The following is a 27,786-nucleotide window of genomic DNA, read 5'->3' as shown; positions in this document are numbered from 1 at the left end:
TAGATCAGGTCCAGATTGTAAATGTCTTAAATGAGACTGAATGGTCCTGAATGTTTATTGTGTGTATAACTATGGGCATTTTTGTTTTATATATATAAATAAAATTGTATTTATGTGTGTGTGTGTGTGTGTGTGTGTGTGTGTGTGTGTGTGTGTGTGTGTGTGTGTGTGTGTGTGTGTGTGTGTGTGTGTGTGTGTGTGTGTGTATCATAGAAGAATTCTGTCCTTATTGCCATTTTTTAAGTGTCTGAACCAACAAATGCCATTCATGTAATTCTAGCATATTTGTGGTGAAAACAATGATGGGAATGATTTATTTTTAAATAAAAATGTCATACTCCTTTGCCCTTGCTTTGATTAACTTCATAGCTTGAATGTTATTTATTAATTACATCCAATTACATAATATTCCTTTACACTTTTCCTATAATTACGAAATTACAACTTGATTGGAAATGACATGCAAAAAGCCAGATTTTTCTCACACATCACGTCCAACCCAATCTCACAGGAATGTGTAACATTTTTCATGAGGTGGCAATTTTGTATGAATTTGAATTGTACAAAAAAAAATGAATGATTTTTAGACAAAAGTAAGCATAAAGGTCCTCCCCTAACCTCACCCCTAAACATAACTGCCACTGGGATGAAAGCAGATCATACAAAAATGTACGACAGCGAGTCCAAATTAGCCACCAATTCGCCAAAACGTAAAATAATTAGGAATTCCCATGAGATTGTGTTGCAATGTCTCATTTTGCATCTCAAGCAAAATCGTTTTTCACTGACAAACATGAAAATGACACTGCTGAACACTGAAAAAGATGGTAATGTGTCATGCTGACCACCACAGTGTCACTTAATAGAAGAAATAAATGTGAAGACGTAACACACAGCCACACAAATGCATTCACAAGGCTGGGTGGTGTTGCCATGTTGTTGCCAGCTTGGTCTCTACAATGGAAAAATGTAAACTCTTCCCAATCCCGGCGACATCCCTCGGGCTTAAATTCCCCAATTTTCATACCACGGAGGCAATTACATTAGATACCAATGCAAAAGAAATGAGAAAATGAAAAATGCTAATATGAAAAAAGAGTTTACTAGAAAGTTACCAAAGTAAATTCCTTAAGTGGTATTTTAAAATATTGCTTTTGTATGTCAAGAGCACACCATCTAAATGGTCCATAATTAGGGCAATGAGCTCTGCTAAAGGACTGTTATTACAATAGAAGCTGTAAATACCACAATAATGTGGATGAACCAAAGAATGCTGGGAATGTTTAGGGAATTGCAGTTCTGTCACTGAACATCTATAAAATCTCTTTGTCATCAGTGTGTATCTTCATTTGAAGCGTATCATTTCTGTGCATCGGCTGTCCTCCTAAACATTTACTTGTAGTTTGAAAATTGAGTAAGAAGCATGCAGTATCCTAGAGTATCAGTTGCAAGTTCATGTATGCTGTCATTAAAGGCATATGCTCATGTCACTTTGCATATTTAGATTAAGACTATGTATACTATTGAGGAAAACAAAGGGCATATGAAGTCATAGACTTGGGCTGCTAATAAAAACATTACTTGAGCCTTATTTAAAAGTTTTTGAACCATGTATGAATGACAGTAAATCAAAGTTCAGGGTTTTGTAAATTATGTGAACCAGGGAGAGCTGGTATAATATTATGTCTTCCCTACCTCTGTATATTTTGCATGGAAGGCAATTTGCATACTTTAGTTAATGAACTATATCAAGAGCTATTCCCATCCGCAGATGCAAAAATGCATAGGCCCCCAAGTATTCAGATTGGATGGATTTCATTGCATTAAATAGCAAAATCAAAGGCCCTGTGGTATTAAGATGTGTTTTGGTCAGTCGGATCACAAGTAGACGAGGGAGACATATTGCAATCCACTTCAATGTATATGCTATCCACTTTCAACCACTTCTGTCCTGATTTCTTCAAGGGGAGGGTGTATGGGTGGGTAAATGTATGGATTTTTTCAGATCTTTTGATCTAATGGACAGAATCAGCTTGCGTAATTTACATATGAACGAGACGACGGAAAAACATACGGAGAATTTTAGCTTTCGTTTCTGCTCTGACAGTCACAAGACCAGAACAAATGCGGTGAGTGGGTGTTAGAAATCAGGAATGGTGAGAGAACCATGTGCTTGGTACGTTTTTCCTCTTCAAAGCAAACTTGGGTCTTCAGCCAACAAAGTTTAAATCCCGCCTGACTAGCGCACTTCCCTTAATGTTTATGCGTTAGGCTTTTGTGGCTGTTCGAACTCATTCGACCACATGAGCGTTTGCACTACGAAAGCAATCCAGTTCGACCACCTCTGGAAGTGGATGAAAGTGGACAAGCTCAAAACGTTTTAGACCCTGTTTACAACTATATTTAGCATCGTCCACTTGTCCACTTGTGATCCGATTGACCAAAACGCATCTTAATTGCCTGAACAAGGCCAAAATGAACAATTCTTATTCTTATCCTGTCACATGAGATCACATTTTTTCTTGTACGAGAAGCCTTTTCACTCAGATATACAGTACATCACAACAGGAAAGAAAAGACTATCAGAACTTAGTATTTGTGCCGACTTTAAAGTATAATATATAGCACAAAGCACAAGCACACTTTTCAAGCATGCCATTTCACAAAAAGATATTTGTTTCCTGGTTTTTAATGATACTACTATACTGGTCAAAACGAACAGTTTCGGACACTTACTGATTATCAAACTTAATCGAAAGTAGCATTCCCTATTCATTAGAAATCTATCCAGTAGCATTCCCATTCTCAATGACTGGCGTGGACAACATTGGAAGTATGCAACCTGCATGCTCCCATCTTCACTCATGGAGCTCAGTTCTGGCCATACTGTAGAAGTTTTTGTACCAATCACATGGAAAATCAGTTATAATTACCACCACAGGAAAAATTACGTCCCGACATTTCTGAATGGTATCACAAGAACACACCCAAACCCTTGACTAGCAACTGGCAAGTTACAAAGCATACTCCACTCCAAGTCCACACCAAAGGGAGTTATTCTCTATATCAGTGAGCACTGTTTCCAAACTCCCTGAAATGTCTTCAGTTTTCTTCTGGGAACGTACACATTACAATATTCCTCATTTAAATTATTCCCATCCAAGGTATACACAAAAAAGGGAACAAGGCCTGGCTGAGTTGCATTATTAGTGTGGTGTAACTGGAAGGGGCGTGAGTTTACCGAATCACGCTTGAAGCTGTTGACCAATCACAACACATTGTTCCAGCTGACCAATCAGAGCACATTGTGCTTTTTGAAAGGAGCGGCTTCATAGATACAGGAACTAAAAAGAGCATTACTGACAGACTGGGAAGAGAGGCGCTACAACAGTGTAACATTTTTTGAACATTCAAGCATGAAAACCTATTCTAGTAGAGCCCATAAACAAAATTAAGACTTTGTAAAAGGGCATAATAGGTCATCTTTAAGGTCCCTATAAATTTTTTTTTTTTTTTAAATAATGTTGTCTATTGAATGATCCCACAGGGTGTAGTTACAGCATTAACCAGCAGGGGCTATCTAGACCATGCTAATCAACCAAAACTTGTTTCTACTTGTTTCCTCAACTTCTGTCTTTAATCTTTGTCCTCTTCCTCTACAGATCTCCATCCAGTGGACCTGCTGTCTCGGGTGCTGCCCCATAACGGAGAGGCTCTAGCTGGGGTCCGTATGGTGCAGGAGGGAGGTGCTCGTGGAGTCCAGCTCTTCAAACCTACGCAGGCACTCACCTTTCCATCTTCTCAGCTCTTTATTAACTGCGCTCACTTCCCTGCAGAATTCTCCATAGTGGCCACTCTGAAAGTGCCTCAAACCAGAGTGAAGGTAAGCTTATACTGACATAGACATTTAATGCCAGAATTGCTTGTGTCCAGAAATGCTCATGCCCAGCTTAATCATAATAGAAAGTCTCAGAAATTGCTAATTTCCTCTTTGAGAATAACAATTTTAGTTCAAGCAGGGTTAAACTCTGGTGTATTATATTGGGGTTATTTCACTAGGAATCAATTTTTTTACACATCATAGGCCAACCCAGAAGTTAGCATCACTCTGGTTCCCTCAACAAAAAAACAGTATTTTTCCACTGGCTTTTAGATTATTGCAGAAAATAAGCTCTGTGACCGAAAAAGTTATGATTCTTACAAGTTTTATTCATCATGATAATCTTCACAAATTAACCAAAATTGTATGACTTTTGAAGCCTAAATACAATAGCCAGAAGCAAAAAGCTAAACATAGGCTACAAACAGACTACACCACGGTCACATGACTTCAATTTCACCACCATTAAGCTTTCGACAGCTATTTCAGCCTTTATTTAAAAAATATTTACCATGATAGTTTGAGTTAGAGTAGTTTTATTTTCATTTTTATAGATATAGCGCTTATAAACACAACGAGTCAGTAAAAGCGGACTAGTGAGTAGATGAGTTTTCCTGTTCACCGTGATAATGTTTAATGTCCCCGACAACCTCTATAGTCCCATTGAGGTGCTTTTTCACCACACTGTTTTCTACTAAGCTGAAAACGTTTGATGTGTTTTGACCGTTCATATACACGACAACATCGTATTGGGGACCTGAACTTTTGAAAATGGGTTTCAAAGTGCACGTTTCTGAAAACGATACCATTATTGTCTCTGTGTAAACTACAAAAATGCAAATTTGTGAAAGCGGTGACATAATGCACATGTGTATTATGCGTTCTGTCTATAGGCACGTAGTGTTTCTTAACAAAGTGACATCGCCAACTACTGGCCTGGCAGAATAATAAAGCATTTTGAATCGTTTTCACTGATCCACGTGAAAGGGGTTCATTTTGATAACGTTGTCATCTATACACGAAAAACACAAAGGAAAAACTTTTCTGTTTTTAGTACATCGTTGTTGTGTAAACGTACCCTTAGCCACTTTTTAGCAACTGCTTTTTTTTAAAGCTTCACAAGTTGTAGAATAAAACGTGAAAATATTTTACACTTGTATCAACCACAGACCTTATTTCAGGCATTTAACCAAAAAACCCATTAAAAAAACTACAAGGGTCAGAAAGAAGGTAAGTAATGGTTATGATATAAAATTGACCCAAATGAATGATAACCTAAACCTGACTGTCCTTACTTTATCTCTGGACTCACTCTGTCTTCCAGAAGAATGAGTACTTGTTTGCTGTGGTGAAGGAAGATGTCGATCAACTCCTGCTCGGCCTGCGTTTCTCTAAAGACAAAGTCCATCTCATCTATCGGGGCTCAATGGGGAGGGAACGTCTCAGCTTTAAAAGAATCCGCCTGGCGGACAACCACTGGCACAGCATGGTATTAGCTATCAGTGGCCACCATGCCACCCTCACCCTGGACTGCGGCATCCCACTGGAACTGTGAGTCTGTAACGGCAGTAGAAAGACCCTTTAACCTTTTAGGTATTCACTTCAAAATGTAAGCATTTAGATGACCTCAAAGTAAAAATATGGACAATTTATACGATTAAAATATGATTTCTTGTCCAAAATGTGCACATATTATTGCAATGAATTCTTGAGCAATTAGCTGCAAATTAAGTGTATGGGTGGCATTTAGAACATTAAAGCGCCTGACATTTGTTATTTCTAGGGGTGGGATCTTTCTAACCATAAGATATAAGAGATTCAGAAACAAAACATAATGTTGCAGTTCAAAGTTGAGTCCTGTGAGTAATGTACTTCCACTGATGGGTTCCAGGGTCCATAAACAGCCATTTCCCTCTGATCTCAGCACCGATGGCTCCAGGTTTCACATTGGAAGTCGAAGAAAGTGGAAAGGCCTGTTCTCTGTGAGCTTCGTATTCTCATATTGCTAATTATATTGCTTAAAATGTAAAATATATTAGCATACACACAAACATACCTGTTGGTCAGAGGATGATCTGTGTTCTTTCTTAAGGGTTTACTGCGCCAGCTCGTCCTTGTACCTGGATCGGACGCGACGTCACGTGTTTGCCCCTCCTCCAAACCGTCACTGGTTGAGCTTTCTGTCCCTACAATTCTGTCAAACTTGCCAGTAAATTCCCACATGAATGATGTCCTGCTCCCTCCATATGGTAAAACTAAATGTTTAAATTCAAATGTTTTTAAGGTTGAATTAAAAGGAATCTATTTTTTTTTTATTCCAAACTGCAAAATGAGCAATTTTAAACAATTGTAAAGGTCGCTCGCTATCACTGAACAGTGACTTAACTAAAGGATGCTTAAAGGAATAGTTCACGTCAAAATGCAAATTCTGTCATCATTTATTTACCTTCAAGTTGTTCTAAACCTGTATGAATTTCTTTCTTCTGCTGAACACAAAAGAAGATATTTTGAAGAATGTCGGTAACCGAACAGTTGATGGACCCCATTGTCTTCCATAGTATTTTTTTTTTTTTTCTACTGTGAAGATCAATGGGGTCCATCAACTGGCTACCGACATTCTTCAAAATATCTTATTTTGTTTTCAGCAGCATTTATACAGGTTTGAAACAACTTGAGGATGAGTAAATGATGACAGAATTTTCATTTTTTAAGTGAACTAATCCTTTAACTACTTTTTTTTAAGCTTGACATCCCTAGTTCCTAGTTTTTATTCAATGTTATTATATTGGAAAGAATATATACTGTATAAAAAAGGATATCTGTGTTTCACGGAAGAAATATATATATATATATATATATATATATATATATATAGTTAAAACTGAGATGCTTAATGGAAAATAGGCTGGTTAAACATCATATCAATATAGCCAATGTTAACACAGAGTTACAATGAACCATTACAAAAAAATTATTTTATCATGACTGCAGCCATGTACAACATTTTGAGGAAAAGAACAGATCTATGGTGCTAAAGACGGCACTGATGACATATCGCCCATGGTCAGATTGAGTTATCATCCCAAACTAAACATCTGACACTTGTTTCGCTCTGAAAAGGAAAACAGAGGTTATGCCGCTCGCAGTGAGAGCTGTCAGTGATTGAGTGTGTGCTGGTGATGAGGGGGTTTACGCTGGCACACATCTCGGGCATGACAAACAATACTGTGTTTATATCATTTGTATTGACAATTTAAATTAGCTAATGGCAACTTTGATCTTGATTACACACCTTGGTGAATACTTTTACAACCTCACAGTCTGAGACATATTGTTTTGCACTTTACATCTGTGATCACATAGCAGAGATTTTGTTTATTGTTTCATATCCATATTCTTTTGATAAAGTAGATCCATTACAAATATTCATCCAATTGTATGTATTGTGCAAATCCAATAATCACAGATTTCATCAAATACAATATATTTTAATGTAATTCAAAAAGAAATATTACTTTAAGCATATTTGTTCAGTATGTGTACTTGAACTTTTGCATTCTCACGTCAATGTACAGAGACGGAGGTCCGTGTGACTCTGGGGTCTAAACCAGCATGCACTGCGGCAGAGCAGGGACAACTCTGGTTTGACACTCTTAAAAGGGGCCTCTTCCTATGTGATGGTGCATACTGGCACTCTATGCTGCAAGGTAGGAAGAAATAAAGTTTTTTTAACTTACAAAATATTTTATTTTAACTTTAAGATTATGACCTAACAAGTCAAGTCAAATTTATTTATATCTCACTTTTCACAATAAACACTGTTTCTAAGCTTTACAGATAACCTTGATGTAAATGTTTATAATATCTTAATATCTTCATGCCTTATAGTAGATTAAAGCTGGGTGATAATATAGTTTACATTTTGTGATAATACAAGCAACTGAGATATGCTAAAAGTATTAATATAATTATATATAGAGCTGTGCGATAATAAAGTTTAAATTTTTGCGATGATTTAAATAATCAAGCAGCCACATTTTTCCACTTTAATTTACAAAATCATGTCATATTTACAATTAAAATGCAATATTTATATAATCTCCAGAACCTAGTATTATTCATAAAAATAAGCATAAGTGATCAGTTCCTTTATGAAAACATACTGTTGCATTGGAGATGGCATCAGAAGGTAATACCATGGTATATCATGATCACCATGACCAAAACCCTGGTACTGTTTTTTTGTTGGTTTTTTTTTGCTATGCCAGCTGAAGTGCCTCAGTAATTGTTTTTAACACTGTTCAATTTACAGATAAAGACAGACTAGACTATGTAGATGATTACCAGGACCTCTACACCACCTCAGAGACTCAAGACATCGAGCTTTTCCAGATCCCCTCTCTTGGGATGTTTGCTGCTATGGCTCATCGGGCCACCAAACCAGGCTCTGCCATCTACCGCTGGACACATGGCCAATTCCAGCTCTACCAGAACATCAGCACCTTTAAGGCCCAGGCATGGAAGCAATTCACGATAGGGAGGAAGGTGAGAAAATATAATAATCATTGTTGGGGAAAGTAAATGCATTAAAAGTAATGCATTACAATATTGCTTTATTCCCTAAAATGATACTAATTGTGTTAGTTACATTACTTTTGCATTACTTTTTCTCACCTGGGCTGGGCTTGCTTGTTTGCTTTTTAATAACAAAAAAAAAAAAAGTTATATTTTTGGCAAATGTAAAGGCCCTTTCACACCAAAAGTTAAAGGTATAGCGGAGGATCTTTCCAAATTTTAGATAAGACCCGCCCTCTCCACTTTTTGAAAAGTTTGATTGATTCACCAGAATGATTGACAATTAGGAGGACCAATAGTTTAGACTACCCACCAGGAAGTAAAACATCCTCCACTATACCTTTAAATAAATAAGCCTCAGACTAAACAAAATACAAATTCACGCCTGTACAGTAGAGGGCGCAGCTCAGACAAACCTCTCAGCTGTGCTGCCATTCTGAATTGCAGAAGAATAGGATGCAAGAGAAGACATTTTTGCTTATTAGATTGGTTGATTTGGATCATCGAAGGTCAGCAGCAAAGACATTAGTTAATAAAGACAAGTGAGATTATATACATAAAGTATATTTATATTATTTAACATATTTGATTATTGCATGTTTGTGTAATATTCAAAGTTTGCATTTTTTATTTTTTACTGTATTTATTCATTTTGAGTAATACTGAATCTGTTTTTGTGCAAATTAATGATATGAGTAAATGCATGCTCCCAGTCTAGAAAAACAATAAGCATCATGTTCACACAGCGCACACAACGCCTCTGCACTTACTCCCGATTTCTCACAATATGGAGACAGTAGAGTTGTTCGCCACTAAATGGGAAAACAAAGTAACTTGCGTTACTTATTTGAAAAAGTAACTCTTTTATTAAATTTGAAAGTAATGCTTTACTTTACCAGCTACTTGAACTTGAACCAGTTACTTCTGTAACGTGTTGTAATGCGTTCCCCCCACACGATAATAATGTTGTAAAAGGCTAAAACTTTCAAGTGCAGCAAGTAACGGTAAGTAAAGTAAGTAAACGGCTTTTGGAATTAGAGAAAATGTTGGGCGGGACTTGATTTCGTCCTTCGGGAATTGATTGGATCATAAAAATTTGCCATTGCTAACTAAATGGAGGCAGTTTTGAATGCCAGTTGGAAAATATTTTGTCCAACCTTCCTCCAAGACAGATGTCTTTTGGAGGGGGAGGGAAGGTTCTGATTAAAGATTACGAGTGCACATGAATTAAAAAAATTATAACAATGATGTGCAGTATACATCATTTATATCAAATATAAATATTTGAAAAACCTTAAAAATACAGTACGGTTTAACCAACATGCAAAACTAGGCTAGGCTAGGTAGGCTAAAACTACAAAACTAGAAATTGAATCTCTGTGTCAATGAAAGTAGTTTTTTTCAAAATCGACACTTTGATTTTAAAATCTAATCTAATTAATTTGAATATTAAGCTTACACATCTTAAGGTCGCCATGAGATCAAAATGGACAATTCATATTTTCATTACTATTCTTTTCTCAGAAATTGCGTACTGCACCTATAAACAGGCAAAGGTTGTACGTGCAGCTGTAGAGAGCAGTGATTGACATTTCATTAGGAAAGAATTACTGGCAGAAAAAGCCTGAGGTGAAATGTTAAGGGGGGCAGGTGAGAAGTGAGAAGCTTCATTCAGAGATACAGTAGACAGCGTTCAGTACCGTAAGTGTGATCTGAATGTTTTCCACTCAATCATGCACAGATCCACAGAGAACAGACTTTACACTGCACTTCAGGAGACAGATGTGTTTTGATGTGGTGTTCCTTACACTCAGTACAAACATACGCAATAACTTTAAATCACCAGTGTAGTCAATCACAGAAATTAATTTTGTCTGATGATCTTTCCCTTCCCTGAATGAATCATTTATACACATCTGTCTGTCTGCAGTGTAGATGTTTAGTCTTAATTATATCACACAGATCTTGAATTATAAAGAATAGGAAGTAATAAAACTTCTTTGTTGAAACCTGCAGCTCCTTACAACTATCATTATCATTACTGTAAATCATGGAGCCTGTATTTGTATCAGTTAAATCATCACTAAACTCTTCGCCTGAGTGAAATTATGACTCATAAGCTATATTATACAGTATATATCTACCACCTGATCTTCACACTGTTCTAAATTTAGCGAGCTGGAATTGTGATAGCCAAATGACAGGCTGACTGATAAGTGTAACTTTATCTCTGTTTGTCTGTATCAAGCTCATTTATCACTGTGTGTGTTGTATGTGTGCCAGATGTTCTTGGCGGTGTCGAACTCCGTGGGCCCAGCGGACGGAAAGCGAGAGCTGTCTGTGATCTATAGGTGGAGTAATAAGAGGCTGAAGTTTGTGAGATATCAGACCCTGGAGACACACAGCGCTCGTGACTGGGAAGCCTTCCATATTAATAATGAAGCTTTTTTGGCTGTGGCCAATCACCGAACAGGTTGGTCCTATAATGTTGTGGTGGGGCTGAATCAAGAGATTATTATCATCAATAGACTTGTACATACACAACCGGTCAAAAGTTTGGAGTCTCTTATGCTCACCAAGGCTTTTATTTGATCCAAAATACTGTAAAAACAGTAATATTATTCAATGATTGTACAATTTAAAATAACTTTCTATAAATTCATGTGATGGCAAAACTACATTTTCGGCATCATTACTCCAGTCTTCAGTGTCACATGATCCTTCAGAAATCATTCTAATATTTGATGCACAATTATTGGTGCTCATTATCAAAATTAATATTTTGTGAAAACGGTGATACATTTTTTTTTCAGGAATCTTTGATGAATAGAAAGTTCAAAAGAACAGCATTTATTTGATATAGAAATCTTTTGTAATATTGTAAATGTATTTTCAATCGATTATTGCATCCTTGCTGAATAAAAGTATTCATTAATTTCTTTCTTTTTTGTAATCATACTTGCATCAAAGTTTTGAATTACAGTGTATCACGGTTTCCACAAAAATATGAAGCCGCACAACTGTTTTCAACAGTGATAATAATAAGAAATGTTTCTTGAGCAGCAAATCAGCATATTAGAATGATTTCTGAAGGATCATGTGACACTGAAGACTGGAGTAATGATGCTGAAAATTCAGCGTTACTATCACAGTAATAAAGTACATTTTAAAATATATCCAAATAGAAAACCGTTATTTTAAATTGTAATAATATTTCACAATATTACTGTTTTACTGTTTTTTTATATCAAATAAATGCAGCCAAGAAACTTATTTCAAAAACAATAAAAATCATAATTATTCCAAACTTTTGTCCTAAAATACTGCTAAAAAGATGAATGCCCATCATCATGCCATTCAGTTCAGTAAATGGTTTCAGCATTTCATTTTGTTACAGTTACTGCTCTTAAAATAGGTGGCATTTGTGAGAATAGTTTTATCTTTTATCTTAAACCCTTATATTATGTACCTGTCATCCCTATTAGATAACGGGAATCACAACATTAACAGTGTCGTTTATAAGTGGAACCCAGGCACCAAGACGTTTGAGGTGAACCAGACCATCTCGACATCAGGAGCGTATGACTGGGAGTTTTTCACTGTAGGGCCCTACCACTTCCTAGCAGTGGCCAATGCATTTGATGGCATCTCCACCCAAATAGATTCATCAATCTATATCTGGCTTGGTGGAGCCTTTCAGCTCTTTCAGACTATAAGGGTGAGTTTAGGAAGCATATAGCATGATTTCAAAATGTCTGTGATGGACGTAAGGCCCTGATACTTAATGATGGCTTGGATCAAATCAATTGGATCATTCTTAAACTTAGAAGTGGTTTTCTTTTGAGTGGAAACACTGATGTGAATGAGGTACATTTCTATCCTGAGTTACACATTAAGAAAAATAGTGTGGGTAAATGAAGTGGAAAATCATGACACAAATGAAAAAAAAGTTGAATGAAGGACTCATGTAGGTGTTTCCCAGCTGCAGCATGTTATTTTACATTTACCTGACACCTGTTCTCACTGAATTTCCTCGGGGCATCTGTGGTATCGCTGGGGTTGTTTAAGTATAGGGGGAACTAAAGCTTTAACCGCCGTAAAAGACCCCGAAGAGATTTACTGCTTGACATCTTGTTGTCACAAACTTTCATTCATCACTGCAATTTATTTTACTAAATAAAAAGACATTTTCAAATAAAAAGACACAAGTCATAGGAAAAGGACATTCATCTTTTTTGCAAACATGAGATATATAAAAAGTCTGTTCATGGGTATTGGGATTGGTAAGGTGATTTCTGATAAATATCACTTAAAGGAACAGCTGACCCAACAATTTGATCATTTACTCAGTCTCGGGTCATTATTACATATAATAGTCCCATATTACTCTTCCAACAGAAGAGCTTAGACACAATGTTGGAGCTACTCTATTTCCATACAACGGAAGTGAATGGCGAAGCTCCAAAATATAAAATCTACCAAGCTTTAAAATGAATAAAAGTAGTCCAATTGGAGCTTGATAATATAAATCACCATCCACTTTCTTTCTATGAAAAATAGCATCTCGGAAAACACACTTTGCTCACTTGGGGATATTTTGGGGATATTTAATTTAATTTTATCAATCAATAAATTGCTCTTGAAACAAACTTTGTTGTATTATTTTAATTTAATACTGTGAAGCTGCTTTGATACAATCTGTATTGTGAAAAGCGCTATACAAATAAACTTGACTTGACTTTACAACCAAAAATGTGCAGTCGGAAGTCAGATGAAAAAGTAATGGCTGCTTTCACACGAAACTATAAAAGTGTTAAACATTTTCAATCACTGTTGAATTCGCTCTAAATCACTGATCCAATGTACATGTCAACAGACTTAACGAGGCAGACTCACCGCTTGTGATGTTGTCAGCCGTTTCAGATGGGAATTTCCCTGTGTGCAGATGTGTTTTACAGGGGAATAAAGAACAAGAAGAGTTTTTTGTTAATATCAAGCGTTTAGATGATGTTACACTATAATTAAATTCTTGAGATCTTACCATCTAACAAAACTGAAGTCATAAATGTGATATGGATCTCGTGAAGTTGTCGATGCAGTCAGTGTCAATTCAGCAGGACCGTGTTTCCCAAAAATGGAACAGACACTACAATGGTTTTAACTTATGAAGAATACAGTTAAGTGTTTGCATCAGTTTATGGAAATACTTCTGCATGACTGCATCTATATTCGTTTGGAGGTTTAACCTCGACTTGATATAAGAAATAGCGTAGGCAGCCTTTTACCGTAACCTATTTTTTGAGAGATAACAATAAAAGCCATATCAGCCTTTTCCAATGCTTTGGAAAACTTTTTTGGTAACACTTTACAATAAGGTTTCATTTGTTCAAATTATTTAACAACATTAGTAGCTACATTACCTTCGGTAGTTCATTTCAAAATGTACTAATACATTGTTAAAATCAAAAGTTGATTTTAGATCCAGATTAAGAGCTAACATGAACTAACAATAAACAGTTGAATTTTTATTAACAAACTTTAACAAAGATGAATTAATAGCGCGTAGTTTTCTTTACAAAGTGACATCGCCAACTACTGGCCTGGCAGCATAATACAGCGTTTTTAATCGTTTTCACTTATCCGTGTGAACAGGGATTGATAACAGAAAAACACAATGGAAAAACATGTAAACGTACTGGTGGGACCTCATTGTAAAGTGTCACCCTTACTATTATTACTACAAAGCCCAATCTATCTTTTATTTATTTTGAACATATATCTTTAATTTCTCTAGACATTTGGGGCTACAGACTGGGAAATGTTTCAGATTGGAAACAGAGTCTTCCTCGCTGTTGCCAATGGACACATGCTGTGTGAGAGAGGGCCAAGCCTCTATACCATCAACTCAACTATATATGAACTTGATATGACAACCAAGATGTTCCTCAAGTTCCAAGACATTGTAACATACAGGTAAATCCTGAACTATAAAAGATTTTGGGGGGTTGAGAGTCAATCCTAATTCACATCTTTTGGCTTTATTTCCTCTTGTATGGCAGTGCGGTTGACTGGGAATTCTTTTCGCTTGGAGATGAGCACTTTTTAGTTGTAGCCAACTCTTATGACGGATCGTCTTACTCTTTGAACAGTGTTATATACAGGTAATTATTTAACACGTAAACATCATAAACAACATGTCATAAGATTTATGGATGCTGCAGTACTTCAGACATTGGCATTGCGGGTGGTTGTGCTACTGTTTAGAGATACTAGTATACCGTGTTAAATATCTTATCAAATGAAGATCTTTTTGATGATATCTAAGAGATTTCTGTCCCTCCATTGACAGTTACGCAACTACCAATTTGACGCTTCAAAAAGTTCATAAAGAGAGCGTAAAATGGGAATAAAAGTCCTAAATTCAATCTGTTCATCATATAAAGTGATCGAGTCTCCTCATAAAATTTGGACTAAACGGCACGATTCATATGGATTAGTTTTACGATCTCTTTATGAACTTTTTAAAGTGTCAAAGTGGTAGTTGCGTAACTGTTAATGGAGGGACAGAAATCACTTAGATTTCATCAAAAAGATCTTAATTTGTGTTCTGAAGATGAACGAAAGTCTTACGGGTTTGGAACGACCTGAGGGTGAGTAATTGATGATAGAGTTTTCATTTTTGAGTAAACAATCTCTTAAACATCCATGGAACATTTCCATTCCACAAAAGGTTCTTTAGATTGGAAAAATGTTCTTTAGATTTTAAAAATCTATTTAAAGTTATTTTAAGAACTGTTTACTGAAAGGTTTTTTGGTCTTCTGTAGCATTGCTGCAAAACATACTTTTTTAGAACCATTATTTTTTAACAGTGTATAAAGACTTTTACAATAAATTAAGATTTTTTAAGTAGTCTTTTTGACTTTTATTGTTTTTGTCTCTGACAGATGGCAGGGATATGAGGGTTTCGTCCCTGTCCATCGGTTACCTACTATAGGATGCAGTGACTGGGAGTTCTTTACCTCAGCAGAGGGTTCATACCTGATGTACTCCAGTGCCAAAGCACCTCTTTCCAAAGTCTTCAAGCTGAGGATCCACTGAGGGCACAAACGGTGGTTCAGCTTTTGCATATTTTGATAGAATTTAATTGTTTTCTATTACACTTTCATGGGAAACTTTTTAATGTCAGAGAAGTCAATCAAGCTGGCAGGAGGTGGAATCTGGAGTTTGATACGTCCTGAAAACTACCTCATCTGCATAAAAAAAAAAAAACTGTCAAGATGCAAGGGAAAAAACTCAGTGGTGTGTCACAGTCTAAACTGTGTTCTAAAATCATGTCAGTTTAAAATGATATTTTGGTTCAGCAGAGATTATTCTGTCTCAAGAAATTAACATTTGTGCACATTGAACATCCCTCAAATCCAGAAAGTGAAATGAGGGTGCAGAACATTTAGACTCTGAGTAACTTCTATTTACAATACACAGTACTTTCCATGATAGGGTACACTCAGTTGTGGAAAGTGCCATACAATGTTTTAAAGATTATATCAATCATGTAAAATAGTGTAATAAATAATGTTATTTATATGTATAATATTTGTATTTTACCTCTTGTTCTTTGCACTACAATTAATTGATTTTACTTAATCAATAAACTGTATGCTCATGTTTCTCAGTTTCAAATATGTATATTACATTGGGCTTTTTATTAAACAACCACTGATCTATAGATAACTGCATTGCTCATAGAATTCTAAATGACATTTGTACTGGTTCCTGAAGCCATTTCACTTGGATATGTCACAAAAGGGAAGAAAATACAATCGCAACTTCAGTTTCATGACTTGCTACATGACGTTTACAAATAAGCATAGTTTAAGTATTTGGGATTATTATACATTGAAATTTATTATTATATATATATCGCATTATTACACATACAAAGATACATTGAAAAAGAGCATATCAAAACACATTGAAACAAAATGAACCACCACAAAAAATAAAATTCTGTCATTTACTTACCCTAAAGTTGTTCCATCCAAGCCTGTATGACTTTCTTTCTTCTGTTGAACACAAAAGAAGATATTTTGAAGAATATGGGTAACCAAACAGTTGATGGGCCCCATCTTCCATATGGGAAGAAAATGCTATGGAAGTCAATGGGGCCCATCAACTGCTTGGTTACTGCTTGTTTACATTCTTCAAAATATCTTCTTTTGTATTCAACAGAAGAAAGAAATTCATTCAGGTTTGGATGGAACAACTTGAGACTGAGTAGGCCTATATGACAGAATTTCATTTTTTTTAGTGAACTTCCCCTTTAATTGACATTTACAGGGTGACTATGAGGTCAACAATAGATTATGGTTGTATGGTCATTGAAAACAACATATTATAGGCCTATATAAAACTACAGAACCCGTCAAGCCAAGTAAAAGCCGGATGTAGTTCAAAGTCAAACAAGATTACTTGCACAAAGGGAGGCCGTTACAGTGAAGAACTACAAGTACCACAATGCATAGCGGCTAGACGTGTCATCAAGCAAACATGGCTGCGCCCTAGGAACATTAATGTCTTCTACTCAGATTTCATTTTTTACCATTATTACTATTAAGAAACATATCGATTCGAACGAAACGGTCGCGTTTAAAATATTATTTAGTTAATGCGTTAACACGAAACGAGTACAGCGGCTGTCAACGAGAAATAATTGTTCTTTTAAATCTCAATGGTTAAATATGGAAGCAGTGCAGTCACCTCTCAGATTTCCATTTTCCGTTTTAAGGGCTGAGATTTACTCACGACACCTGTGATTCATCCAGAGGAACTTAAACAGGGCAAAACGAGCATTTAGTTCCTCGGTTGGTTTATAAAAGCGATGTTTAGTCCTGTGAAGTCATCTTATTCCAGGGTGAGCCCATTGATCGTTAATCGAGAGCTTGGGAAGACCAAGATGAGATAGCAATAGGTGAAACACTTTCTATTCACAGTAATCGAAACTCGGTTCTCTAAAGAGCAAGGGGTTTCCCGATACTAAGCTTTACAAGGCAGCTGCGGTCATGTTTGGAGATCTGTTTGAGGAGGACGGGGATGGTTTTTCCTCTACACCTGGCACAGGTGTGAAGGGGAGAGAGTCTGAGCCTCCTCCACCCAGAGGGAAAGTCAAGCTTTGCGGGATCAAGAATCAGGGTGGCACCTGTTACCTCAACTCTCTGATACAGACTCTACTCTTCACACCAGAGTTTAGGGGTAAGATGAAAGGTTGAAAAAGACATTTCTGTTGTAAAGAATAAATGGCCTAAAATCAATATACTGTCATTATACATGACCTACTTCCGAAGAGAATTCTGGCCACTCTATACTATTAAATTAGTGATGACCGTCCAAGTACCCACACTTGCGGTCTTTGCACTTGACCACTTGACATGAAATGTTTGACATGTTTCCTGTAAATGGCCCAAGTGTTCAAGTGGGTGTGAAGACCACAAGTTTGTGTAGAACTTTTGCTTACCCGATGCAAAAATGTAAAAGTGTTTACTGAGCTTTATTTTTCATTTTAAAATAAACTCCTAAATGTCTGTTCAGTAGTCCCTATAGCCCCTTTCACCCTTGATCCCTGAATTGCCATAGAATTGCTAGAGTTTCTTATGTGTGAACGCAAACATGTTCCGCGATTTATCCCAGGATGGGGACCTAACATTGCTGGGGTCAGATGTAGTTATCGTGCCCCTCTTTGACCGGGGATTTTAAATGCAGATCAACGACAAAGAAGAAAGTTTGTGTTAATCACATCCTGATGTTATTTGTCTTTACGGGATCTTTATAGGATGTGTGTGAATGGTGAATGCACACACAGAGACCAAAAAATCACTGGCAGTGTAAATAAACCAAAGTCAAAAGATCCTGGGACACATTATTACAAGACCACAAGTGCACATGAAGTGTGCCATTTGGGACAGGGCCAAAGATTTGTTCATGAATCAGATTATAATTGGTACTCTAGTTCAACTGTTCGCATTGGATAACTATAAAAAACATTGGATAATAACGATTTTCAGTGAATGAAGCCTTAAATTTGTTCCTGTTTGGCCCACAAAGATATTGTATCATATGGATCCCGAAGACCTAGTGCAAGAGTCATATGAACCATTTTTCTATTCTTTTATAGTGCTTTTTCTGTCAGTTTGAAGCTTAACAACCAAGTCCTTATTCACTTTTTATAGATAGAGTGGCCAAGATATTCTTAAAAAGAAAAAAAAATCTGCTGCTTTTGTGTTCTGTGTAAAAACAAAGCCATATGGGTTTAGAACAGCATGAGAATGACAGTATTTTGGGATGAATATATTATGTATGATGTGTTCTAAATTAAAATGATCTCTCACAGAGGAGCTGTTCCATCTCGGACCGGATGAATTAGGGTGTCTTGCTGACAAGGCCAAACCGGAGGCAAAGGTGTGTATAAAAGTGTGTGAGGGAGATGAATGGAAGCTTTATACTGTACGTGTTTCAGAGGATCAGATGGATAGATGTTTCCTGTTCTGTGTTCTCAGGTCCGTGTGATTCCTCTGGAGCTACAGAGACTGTTTTCTCATCTGTTGCTGGTGGATGAGCTAACAGCCTCCACGACAGACCTGACGGACAGTTTTGGCTGGACGAACAATGAGGTACAAAGACTTTATGATCTGTACTTGCTTTGTATTTAGCAGGTACTTTTCATGTAACAGTGACTAATTGCAAAAACAGTCCCTTTGTAGTAATTTGGGGTTAAGGGGTACCCCAGGGTCACAGGGGTCACAGCATCTAAATTGGGCTGCTAAATGATCTTGCTCAAGGCAAAATCAGCAACCGTTCATTTTTTTCAGAATTAACCCCATAATCTTCGTGTTGAAGCCCAGATCCTTAAAGGGATAGTTCACAAAAAAAAAACCTGTATGAGTTTTCTTCTGTTGAACTCAAAAGAAGATATTTTGAAGAATGTTGGTAGCCAGACAGTAACCATTGATGTCCATAGTAGGAAAAATAAATCCTATGGAAGTCAATGGGGTCCATCAACTGTCTGGTTACAAACATTCTTCAAAATATCTTCTTTTTGTGTTCAACAGAATAAAGAAACTCATACAGGTTTGGAAAAACTTGAGGTTGAGTAAGTGATGACAGAATTTTAAGTTTTGGGTGAACTATCACTTTAAGACTGGTTAAAGAATGGTTAAAGCTAAACTGAAGTGATCTGATAGTTTGTTAAAATCTTTCATCTTATGCTTTGATTTTTGCCTTCAGGAAATGGGCCAGCAGGATGTGCAGGAGCTGAACCGGATCCTGTTCAGTGCTCTGGAGAGCTCTTTAGTGGGCACTTCAGGCAGCAGTCTCATACACCGGCTGTACCATGGGACGCTTGTCAACCAGATCACCTGCAAGGAGTGCGGCAATATTAGTGAGAGACAGGTCAGAATGGAGCATGCGCGACTTAATTTTTCTTCTAGAAGTCCAGTTTGTAACCGCTTTAAATATAAGCAGCACAAAAAGCAGTGCATATTTAATATTTATGATACAGTACCGTTCAAAAATTTGGGGTAAGTAGTAATCAAGCAGTTATTTTGAATTGTAATACAATTTCACAATTGTACTGTGTTTTTGAGCAATAAATGCAGAAGTTCAAGATCACTATCTTTCTTTTCTGTCAGGAGGACTTTCTGGACCTGACCGTGTCAGTGCGGGGTGTGAGTGGACTAGAGGAGGCGCTGTGGAACATGTTTGTGGAGGAGGAGATGTTTGAGGGGAATAATCTCTACCGCTGCAGCAGATGTGACCAGCTGGTTCGGGCCGCTAAGGTCAGTCAATACTGTTCATTTGGTCATTTATCTTCCTAAGGCCTTATACAACAATGGAGATTTATTCAAAATCCCCAAATCAACAGTTAGATATTTATTTAAAGGGGTCATGACATCATAATTTTTCATTATTTACCTGTTTTCCCTGAGGTACACTACCATTCAAAAGTTTAAGGTTGTTTCTTATGCTCACCAACGCTGAATTTATTTGATAAAAAACACAGTAAAACAGTAATATTGTGAAATATTATTACAATTTAAATAGCTGTCTTCCATTTTGGTAACACTTTACAATAAGGTCTCATTTGTTAACATTAGTTAATGGTTTAAAGGGATAGTTTACCCAAAATTTTAAATTCTGTCATCATCTACTTACCCTCAAGTTGTTCCAAACCTGTATGAATTTCTTTCTTCTGTTGAACACAAAAGAAGATATTTTAAAGAATGCCAGTAACTAAACAGTTGATGGGCCAGTATTTTTTTCCTACTATGGAAGTCAAAGGGGTCCATCAACTGTTTAGTTACCGACATTCTTTAAAATATCTTCTTTTGTGTTCAACAGAAGAAAGAAATTCATACAGGTTTGGAACAACTTGAGGGTGATTAAGTGATGACATCATTTTTATTTTTGGATGAACTATCTCTTTAACATGTGAAATGGCACTTTAGATGAGTTAGTCAATTATAAACCTGCTTAATTTTGTCTTTTGTCACAGTCTGCTAAACTGAGAAAACTTCCTCCATTCCTGACCATTTCTTTGTTGAGGTTCAACTTTGACTTTGCCAAGTGTGAGCGCTACAAAGAGACCGGGAGCTACACTTTTCCTCTTGAATTCAACCTCAGAGCGTTTTGTGAGCAGGTACCAGAGCTGAATCGTACACAAATACATATTCCAAACTCTCCAGCCAAGTAAATAAGTCTGTTTATTTGTGGAGATTCTATGCTGAACTGTAAGGTCATGTACTGTAAAATGCACTGCAGACTTCCTGTTAGCATCTGCTGAGAACATTTATATTGTTATCCCAGACTCATTAAACATAGACACATTTTTAGCTAGAAACCGCTAGTTAACTAGAAGCATAACTCTAGATGCAGAACTAAAATGACCACGACTTTAAAGCAGAGGATGAACATATTCTGTGTTTCTGACAGAACAATTGGCCTGACTCCGAGTATTCGTATGAGCTCTTCTCTGTCATCATACATAAAGGAGGCTGTTATGGAGGACATTATCATGTCTACATCAAAGACATCGATCATCTTGGCCACTGGGAGGCACCGGTCAGTCTTTTGTTTTTTATTTCTGTCTGTATGCATGGTTCAATATTAAGCAGTCCAATCCAAAAGTAATAAGAAATCTGTTGTCTGTGACACCCCCCAACGTCCATCAGGAGGAAGAGGTAAAAATAAAGGCCAAGACCCAAAGACAAGAGGCCAAAGTTGGGGAAAGAAAGAAGGAGAGTGAGAACTGTGTAGAGACTGAGGATCCACTTTCTATTCTTACTGGCATTCTGGCTCAGGTATGCTATTACACCATACAGCTCTACAGCTGTGCAAGGCAGTAAGTAGATGTTTGAAATATTATTAGCACTTTTGTGATTTATAGTATAATGAAATTCCCTCTTTTGAATCAAGAAAATGCCTTTTCATTCACTTCACAACTCAATAAAGGGAGCAGAGTTTTGAAAGGCACAACTGCTGTAATCAATATTTCTTAAATTTTGTGGGCAAACAAATTTCAGATACTGATTTTCACTTGTTTTTTTCCTCAGGAGGAGTCAAAATGTGTGCTTGTAGACCAGCTGGGCCAAAAGCTGATGAATAAAACCGGCACACCATGGAGCAAAAAATATAAAAAACAGTATGGCTCCATCAGCAAGGTTAGGGTTCCAAAGTATATACTTCACACTATAGAGACACAGATACACTAATACACTAACATTTGCAGGGCAGTAAGATATTTTGGTAACACTTTATTTTTACAGTGTCCTTGTTACATGTAGTTACTATATTAATAACTATAAATGATGCATAATTACTTGTAACCTAACCCTATAAGTACATGTAGTTAATTACTATTACTCAGTACTTAAATGTATAATTACACTATAACAAGGTTTGTTTATTATTTAAATTAAAACTTTTATTCAACAAGAATGCATTAAATTGATCAGTAATGATTATTGACAGTAATGACATTTCCAGATAACCTAAATTGATCTGGAAAATAATCATATAAATTCTGTTATTTTGAGCTTTCTATTCATCAAATCCTGAAAAACTGTTTTGAACATGGATAATAATAAAAGTCTCTTGAGCACCAAATCAGCATATTAGAATGATTGACACTGCTGAAAGTTCAGCAGTTTTCAAGTTTTCTGAAATAAATAACATATTAAAATGGAAAACAGTTAATTTCTATTTGTTTTAATATTTCACTAATGTACCTTTTTTGCTATATTTTTTATCAAATAAATGCAGGCTTGGTGTGCATAAAAGACTTCTTACAAAAAAGAAAAAATCTTACTGATCCAGAATTTTTTAACAGTAGTGTGTTATTATTGCATTTTATCATACTGGCCAACAATATTAGCAGTGCTGCAATATATAATTTCACTTTTGTCACTTCAGTTCAAATGCTAGAATAACGCAGGAAAAAAGATTTTTAATGGTTTTAAGCTGTGCCTTTATTTATGGTTATGGATTAGTTTTCATGCTCATGGAAAAGGTGAATCTTCAGTCAATTCTTTAAGGTTATTTTGATCAATATAACTATATTGAAAATTGAAAAAGTCATATGACCATTTGTCTTCCTCCAGTTTCTTCAGAACCACCCTGAAGTCTTTATGCTGGTCTCCAATGGAACCCGAGTAGCTCTGAAAAATGCTGTTCCTGTGACCACAGAACCCAGTCCAACAGAACCAGTCAGTTCAACTTCAGCCAATAGCAACCCAGAGAACATAAAGCCAGAAACCGCAGGAGACACAGAAGACCCTGACGGATGTCATTGGTTTGACCTGAATGACTCCACTGTCTCATCCATTACGTTGAAGGACATTGAGAAGCAGTTTCAGGGAAAAGAGAGTGCCTACATGCTCTTTTACAGGAAGACAACTATGAAAAGACCTCCAGAGGGTATGCTGTGTGTGTGTGCGCGCAGGGTCAAACCTGGCGGATGGCCATTTTGTATAACACACATGAAACAAAAGCCAATCTTAACTTGCATTTAGTGCTTGGAAAGTGTTCATTTTTGACCCTGTGTGTGCATATGTAGTGAAAATCTATTTGTTTCACTGGTAAATACTGAAACATGGTTATAGAAAGGCTTTTTTGTATCTTTTTAAACAGCCATAGGAAACCCTGCGTACAAAGTGCCTCCTCACCTGGTGGAGATGGTACAAGAAGAGAATGCAAGAGTTCAGCAGAGGAGGTGACTTATACACTCATAGTCTCATACACACTTGGCATTGGGTGTTTTATGCAATGTTCATGTCATATGTGCCTTGTAGAGCTGAGTTTGATGCCAGCAGCAATAGCATTGAAGTGAGGCTGCATTTGGCCCCTTATTATCACTGCCAAAATGGAGCCCTACACCCCACAGCCCCGGGAGAAGACTCCATCATCACAGTCACCTTCGACCGCAGAAAGACTGTGGGAGACCTGCGTTTGGCCATCTACCAGGTGACAACCACTGATCCCGTTACTAGTCCTCACTCCATAGCTGTGTTTTTATTCAGGGATTTTTCAGTGACATGGCGACCAGAATTCAATCATTTTCAATGTTAGCTGATCATTTTTGGTTACATGAGCAAAAACAATTTTAATGTAAACGAATGCCCCATTAGATTAGAGCTGACAGAATATGTCAAGTTTTCTCTGACCTTTGACTTTGGTTTTTAGATGCAGGATCTTTGGGAAGGAGACATGGCATTGACATTGGCTAAGAATGTGCCAGCTGGGTTACATTTGTATGATACTCTGACAGGTGAATACATTTACAGTGTACTTACATTTGCACTAACACGATTTGTTAAAGGCCTTCCAGACACTTTCAGACAGCCTTGTCTTGAGGACCAAATCAGCATATTAGAATAATTTCTGAAGGATCGTGTGACACTGAAGACTGGAGTAATGATGCTGAAATTCCAGCTTTGCCGTCACAGGAATACATTACATTTTAAAATATATCAAAATATAAAACACATTTTAAACTGTATACATAGTATACATTAGTTATTCTGGATGATCATTTATGTCTCTTGTATTGTTTCAGATGACCAGATGTCGCTTTATAGTGCAGGAGTGTGTAATGGCTCTGATCTCTTTGTGTGGAATGGAAGAGAGGTGGGCAACTAATACTTCAACAATACTTTACAATACTACTATCCTATATGGATTTGTTATGAAATTGATATTATCCCTTTTCTACCAAAGTTTCTACCAAAATATTGAGTCTGTGCTCTATTTGTGCTCATTTGAGGGATCTGTGAACCTTTCAGAGCTGGCCCATGTTTCCACTGATTTGAGAGTTGTATACTGACAATGATGCTACACAATCTGCCCTCAAACAATCATGGTGCCTCACGATCTAAGTTTACAAATCTTACTTCTTGTTTTGATTACATACAAACATCCAAAGTCAATTCATTTAGCAAATTTTGACAATTTTTCCAGCCTAGAACAGCCATTTCTTCTGTGTAAACTCATGTAAAGGGTCAGATCGGGCATTGGCGCTCAGTTGGTGGAAAAGAGATATGTGGATTGCAGTTTCAAAACATTAGAGCCAAATTGACGTTTTCCTTTTCTCTCTCCCTCTCTTTTTTCAGGTCAGTGGTGTGGCGGTACAAACTGGCATTGAATGGGAGCCTGTTTTGTTGACTGTGTTGCGTCCCTCTGCAGAGGAGCTGGGATGTGGGGATGAGTCAGGGGTCGGAGACACTGATGGATCGGGTCTGGTGCGTTCCATGAAGGGCTTTGCTGGTGGGGCCACTCTAGGTAAAGTCCTCGAGGCTCTAGGGCCCCAAGAGGCCTTTTTGTGCCAGGAGCAGAGCCGCCCAGGGGCCAGTGGGGGCGGGGCCAGTGGCTGGAGGGTTTTTCCACCTCAGGACATGCAGAGGACACTGAGAGAGCTCTCTCTGAAGGACGGCGACGCTGTACTGCTGCTGCAGCCAGAGGAACTAGACAGCAGGTAAAGAAAGCAATTTCACGATTCTCGATAATGTTTTTTTTTTTTTTTACACAGTTAAAAGGTGTTTAATATAAATTTTGCTATATAAGTTCAAGGGTTAGTTCACCCAAAATGTTTAATTCTGTCATTAGTTGCTCACCAAAACCGTAAGACTTTTGTTCATCTACTCTTCAACACAAATGTAGATAATTTGAATGAAACCTGAGAGATTTCTGTTCCTCCATTGAAACCGCTTGATTCATATGGATTTATTTTACAATGTCTTTATGAACTTTTTGAAGTGTGTAAAAGTTTTGGTTGCTTGGACTTTCAAATGATGGACAGAAATATCTCTGGTTTCATTAAAGTGCCCCTATTATGCCATTTGAAAGGATTTTAATTTTGTTTTGAAGGTCTCCTACAATAGGTTTACATGCATGCAAGGTCAAAAAAACTTAAATTTTCTCATAATATACATTGCACATCACCTCTTTTCTCACAGTGTCTGAAACGGCTCAATAAAGGATTAAGTCTCTCTAAACCCCTCCTATCCAAGAGCCTAACCTGCTCTGATTGGTCAGATGGCCCAATCTATTGTGATTGGTCTACGCTTACAGTGCATGTCAGAAATTAAACGCCTTATACCATATCTTAATTTCTGCTCTAGAGGTTTCCCCAGCACTCGTATACACAGTGATACCATAGACCAGTGGTTCTCAACTCCAGTCCTCGGGACCCACTGCTCTGCACATTTTGTATGTCTCCCTTATTTAACACACCTGATCCAGATCATCAGCTCATTAGGAGAGACTCCATGAACTGAACTGAGTGTGTCAAATAAGAGAGACATACAAAATGTGCAGAGCAGTGGGTCCCGAGGACTGGAGTTGAGAACCACTGCCATAGACTGTAAAAAAAGATGTACGACGGACTTTCACTCTCTTTCATTGTAGAAAAGTGAAGCCGCCAATGTCCCAATATGGCGCTGACATCTTGCGCTGATTCGGGACCTGAGTCTGCGCAGTAGTGAATCGGTTAGTATAGATCACTGCAGAAAAACTCTTTATGTTGGTGTGAAATAAACAGTAATGAAAATGTAGAAATTAAAGTTAAAGCTCCAATTCATTTGAAGTGTAATTTTGTTTAGTTTGTCTCACGTACCTTTAGATTACATGGAGAGGGCGGGGTTTATGACCTATACTGGGACCAGCCACCTGGGGGCGATCAAAACGTTTTGGCTCCACTTTTCAGGACTTGTGCGGCACACTTGATTGATATGAAAAGTAACTATGGCGTCGGCTTTACATACAGTAGATATGTTACGGAAGTGTGACTGGAATTACTGACGACTTATTTAGGAAAATCGATTCTTTCGTTTTGGAGACTAACTTATTTCTCGCGCACTTTTATCTTTAAAACTTCACAAACCTTTTATATTCACAAACGGCTTTATTACACACTACATGAAAGGTAATATTCGAAAAGCATAATAGTGGTACAAAAAATATCTTTATTTGTGTTTCGAAAATGAACAATGAACGAACAATTATTTTTCAATTAAATAAACATCTTTCAAAAAAGGAAGTAACATTTAACATTTCCCATCACAGAGACTAGAGAAGTGAATATATATACATTGATATAACATGAACCATGATTTTCCACAGTATCTTCAGCCTCAATGGTGACATGGTTACCGTGACAACGCCCTCAGACTGTCGGTGGCTGCAGGTGGAGTTTTGCCCACTGAGTGGAACGAAGGAGGAAGAGGAGGAGGAGGAGGAGGAGGAGGAGCAGGGGAAGAAAAAGAGTAAAGTCTCAGCTTCAGGGAACATGGTGAGAATGAAAATATGCATGTATACACACAAATACACACTGTTGTTTATCTATCTATTACCATTTCAGTCTTATCCGACTTTTGGTGATTCTATGGGCCATGTCTCACCACACACAAGAGACTGTCCATGAATTTTCTCGGCAATGATTCTTCTGGAGTAGGTTGCCAGGTCTTTCCCCAACAAGTAACTTTGCAACTGCATGTCAACTAACTCTCATTAGAGTATTAGTCGACTCTAGTGAACTGTTAGTAGACTGTTAAGTTAGAGTTAGGTGTTAGGGTTCAGGTTAGTAGAATAAGTTAACATGTAGTTGCAAAGTTACTTATTGTCAGTAGAATGTATGTTGGAGGAGTATCAAAATGAAGTTTTAGCAGAAATTAAGCTGACAGTCTATTAATACTCTAATGAGAGTTAGTTGACAAGTTGCGAAGTTACTTATTAGTTAGTAGAATGTCTAAAGTGGACCATCGAAATAAAGTGTTACCTAATCATTTTG

The 27,786-nt window shown here is 37.1% G+C and overlaps 2 protein-coding genes across 4 annotated transcripts in view; both read left to right on the top strand.

Moving 5' to 3' along the window:
• The window catches only part of tspeara (thrombospondin-type laminin G domain and EAR repeats a), a 197,696-nt gene that overhangs the window by 893 nt on the left and 169,017 nt on the right, over window positions 1-27,786 (top strand). Inside the window, exons 2-12 of one of the 2 annotated variants that reach the window (XR_014211532.1) lie at window positions 3,663-3,883; window positions 5,205-5,431; window positions 5,772-5,862; window positions 5,973-6,129; window positions 7,456-7,587; window positions 8,193-8,425; window positions 10,739-10,928; window positions 11,941-12,173; window positions 14,250-14,428; window positions 14,515-14,616; window positions 15,401-15,954. Coding sequence is in view for 1 of the 2 variants with exons in the window: in XM_082189803.1 (XP_082045929.1) it covers window positions 3,663-3,883; window positions 5,205-5,431; window positions 5,772-5,862; window positions 5,973-6,129; window positions 7,456-7,587; window positions 8,193-8,425; window positions 10,739-10,928; window positions 11,941-12,173; window positions 14,250-14,428; window positions 14,515-14,616; window positions 15,401-15,554 (1,919 nt within the window). In the remaining variant the exon portion in view is untranslated. Of the gene's footprint in view, window positions 1-3,662; window positions 3,884-5,204; window positions 5,432-5,771; window positions 5,863-5,972; window positions 6,130-7,455; window positions 7,588-8,192; window positions 8,426-10,738; window positions 10,929-11,940; window positions 12,174-14,249; window positions 14,429-14,514; window positions 14,617-15,400; window positions 16,124-27,786 lie in introns of those variants that run through there. The other variant, XM_082189803.1, reaches the window with a different exon arrangement.
• Window positions 16,657-27,786, top strand: part of usp40 (ubiquitin specific peptidase 40) — a 30,802-nt gene continuing 19,672 nt past the window's right edge. The window contains exons 1-16 of one of the 2 annotated variants that reach the window (XM_082189782.1): window positions 16,657-17,705; window positions 18,841-18,908; window positions 19,007-19,120; window positions 19,734-19,898; window positions 20,138-20,284; window positions 21,001-21,144; window positions 21,438-21,566; window positions 21,677-21,805; window positions 22,058-22,165; window positions 23,105-23,420; window positions 23,634-23,715; window positions 23,795-23,966; window positions 24,186-24,270; window positions 24,559-24,629; window positions 25,112-25,473; window positions 27,120-27,288. In XM_082189782.1, coding sequence (XP_082045908.1) covers window positions 17,516-17,705; window positions 18,841-18,908; window positions 19,007-19,120; window positions 19,734-19,898; window positions 20,138-20,284; window positions 21,001-21,144; window positions 21,438-21,566; window positions 21,677-21,805; window positions 22,058-22,165; window positions 23,105-23,420; window positions 23,634-23,715; window positions 23,795-23,966; window positions 24,186-24,270; window positions 24,559-24,629; window positions 25,112-25,473; window positions 27,120-27,288 — 2,451 coding nt within the window. In that variant the 5' untranslated portion in view covers window positions 16,657-17,515. The remainder of the gene's footprint in view (window positions 17,706-18,840; window positions 18,909-19,006; window positions 19,121-19,733; window positions 19,899-20,137; window positions 20,285-21,000; window positions 21,145-21,437; window positions 21,567-21,676; window positions 21,806-22,057; window positions 22,166-23,104; window positions 23,421-23,633; window positions 23,716-23,794; window positions 23,967-24,185; window positions 24,271-24,558; window positions 24,630-25,111; window positions 25,474-27,119; window positions 27,289-27,786) is intronic. The other variant, XM_082189781.1, reaches the window with a different exon arrangement.

This window comes from Leuciscus leuciscus (assembly GCF_965113295.1).
Source record: "Leuciscus leuciscus genome assembly, chromosome: 14".
NCBI classification, from domain to species: Eukaryota; Metazoa; Chordata; class Actinopteri; order Cypriniformes; family Leuciscidae; genus Leuciscus; species Leuciscus leuciscus.
This window is presented reverse-complemented; position numbering and strand designations above follow the sequence as displayed.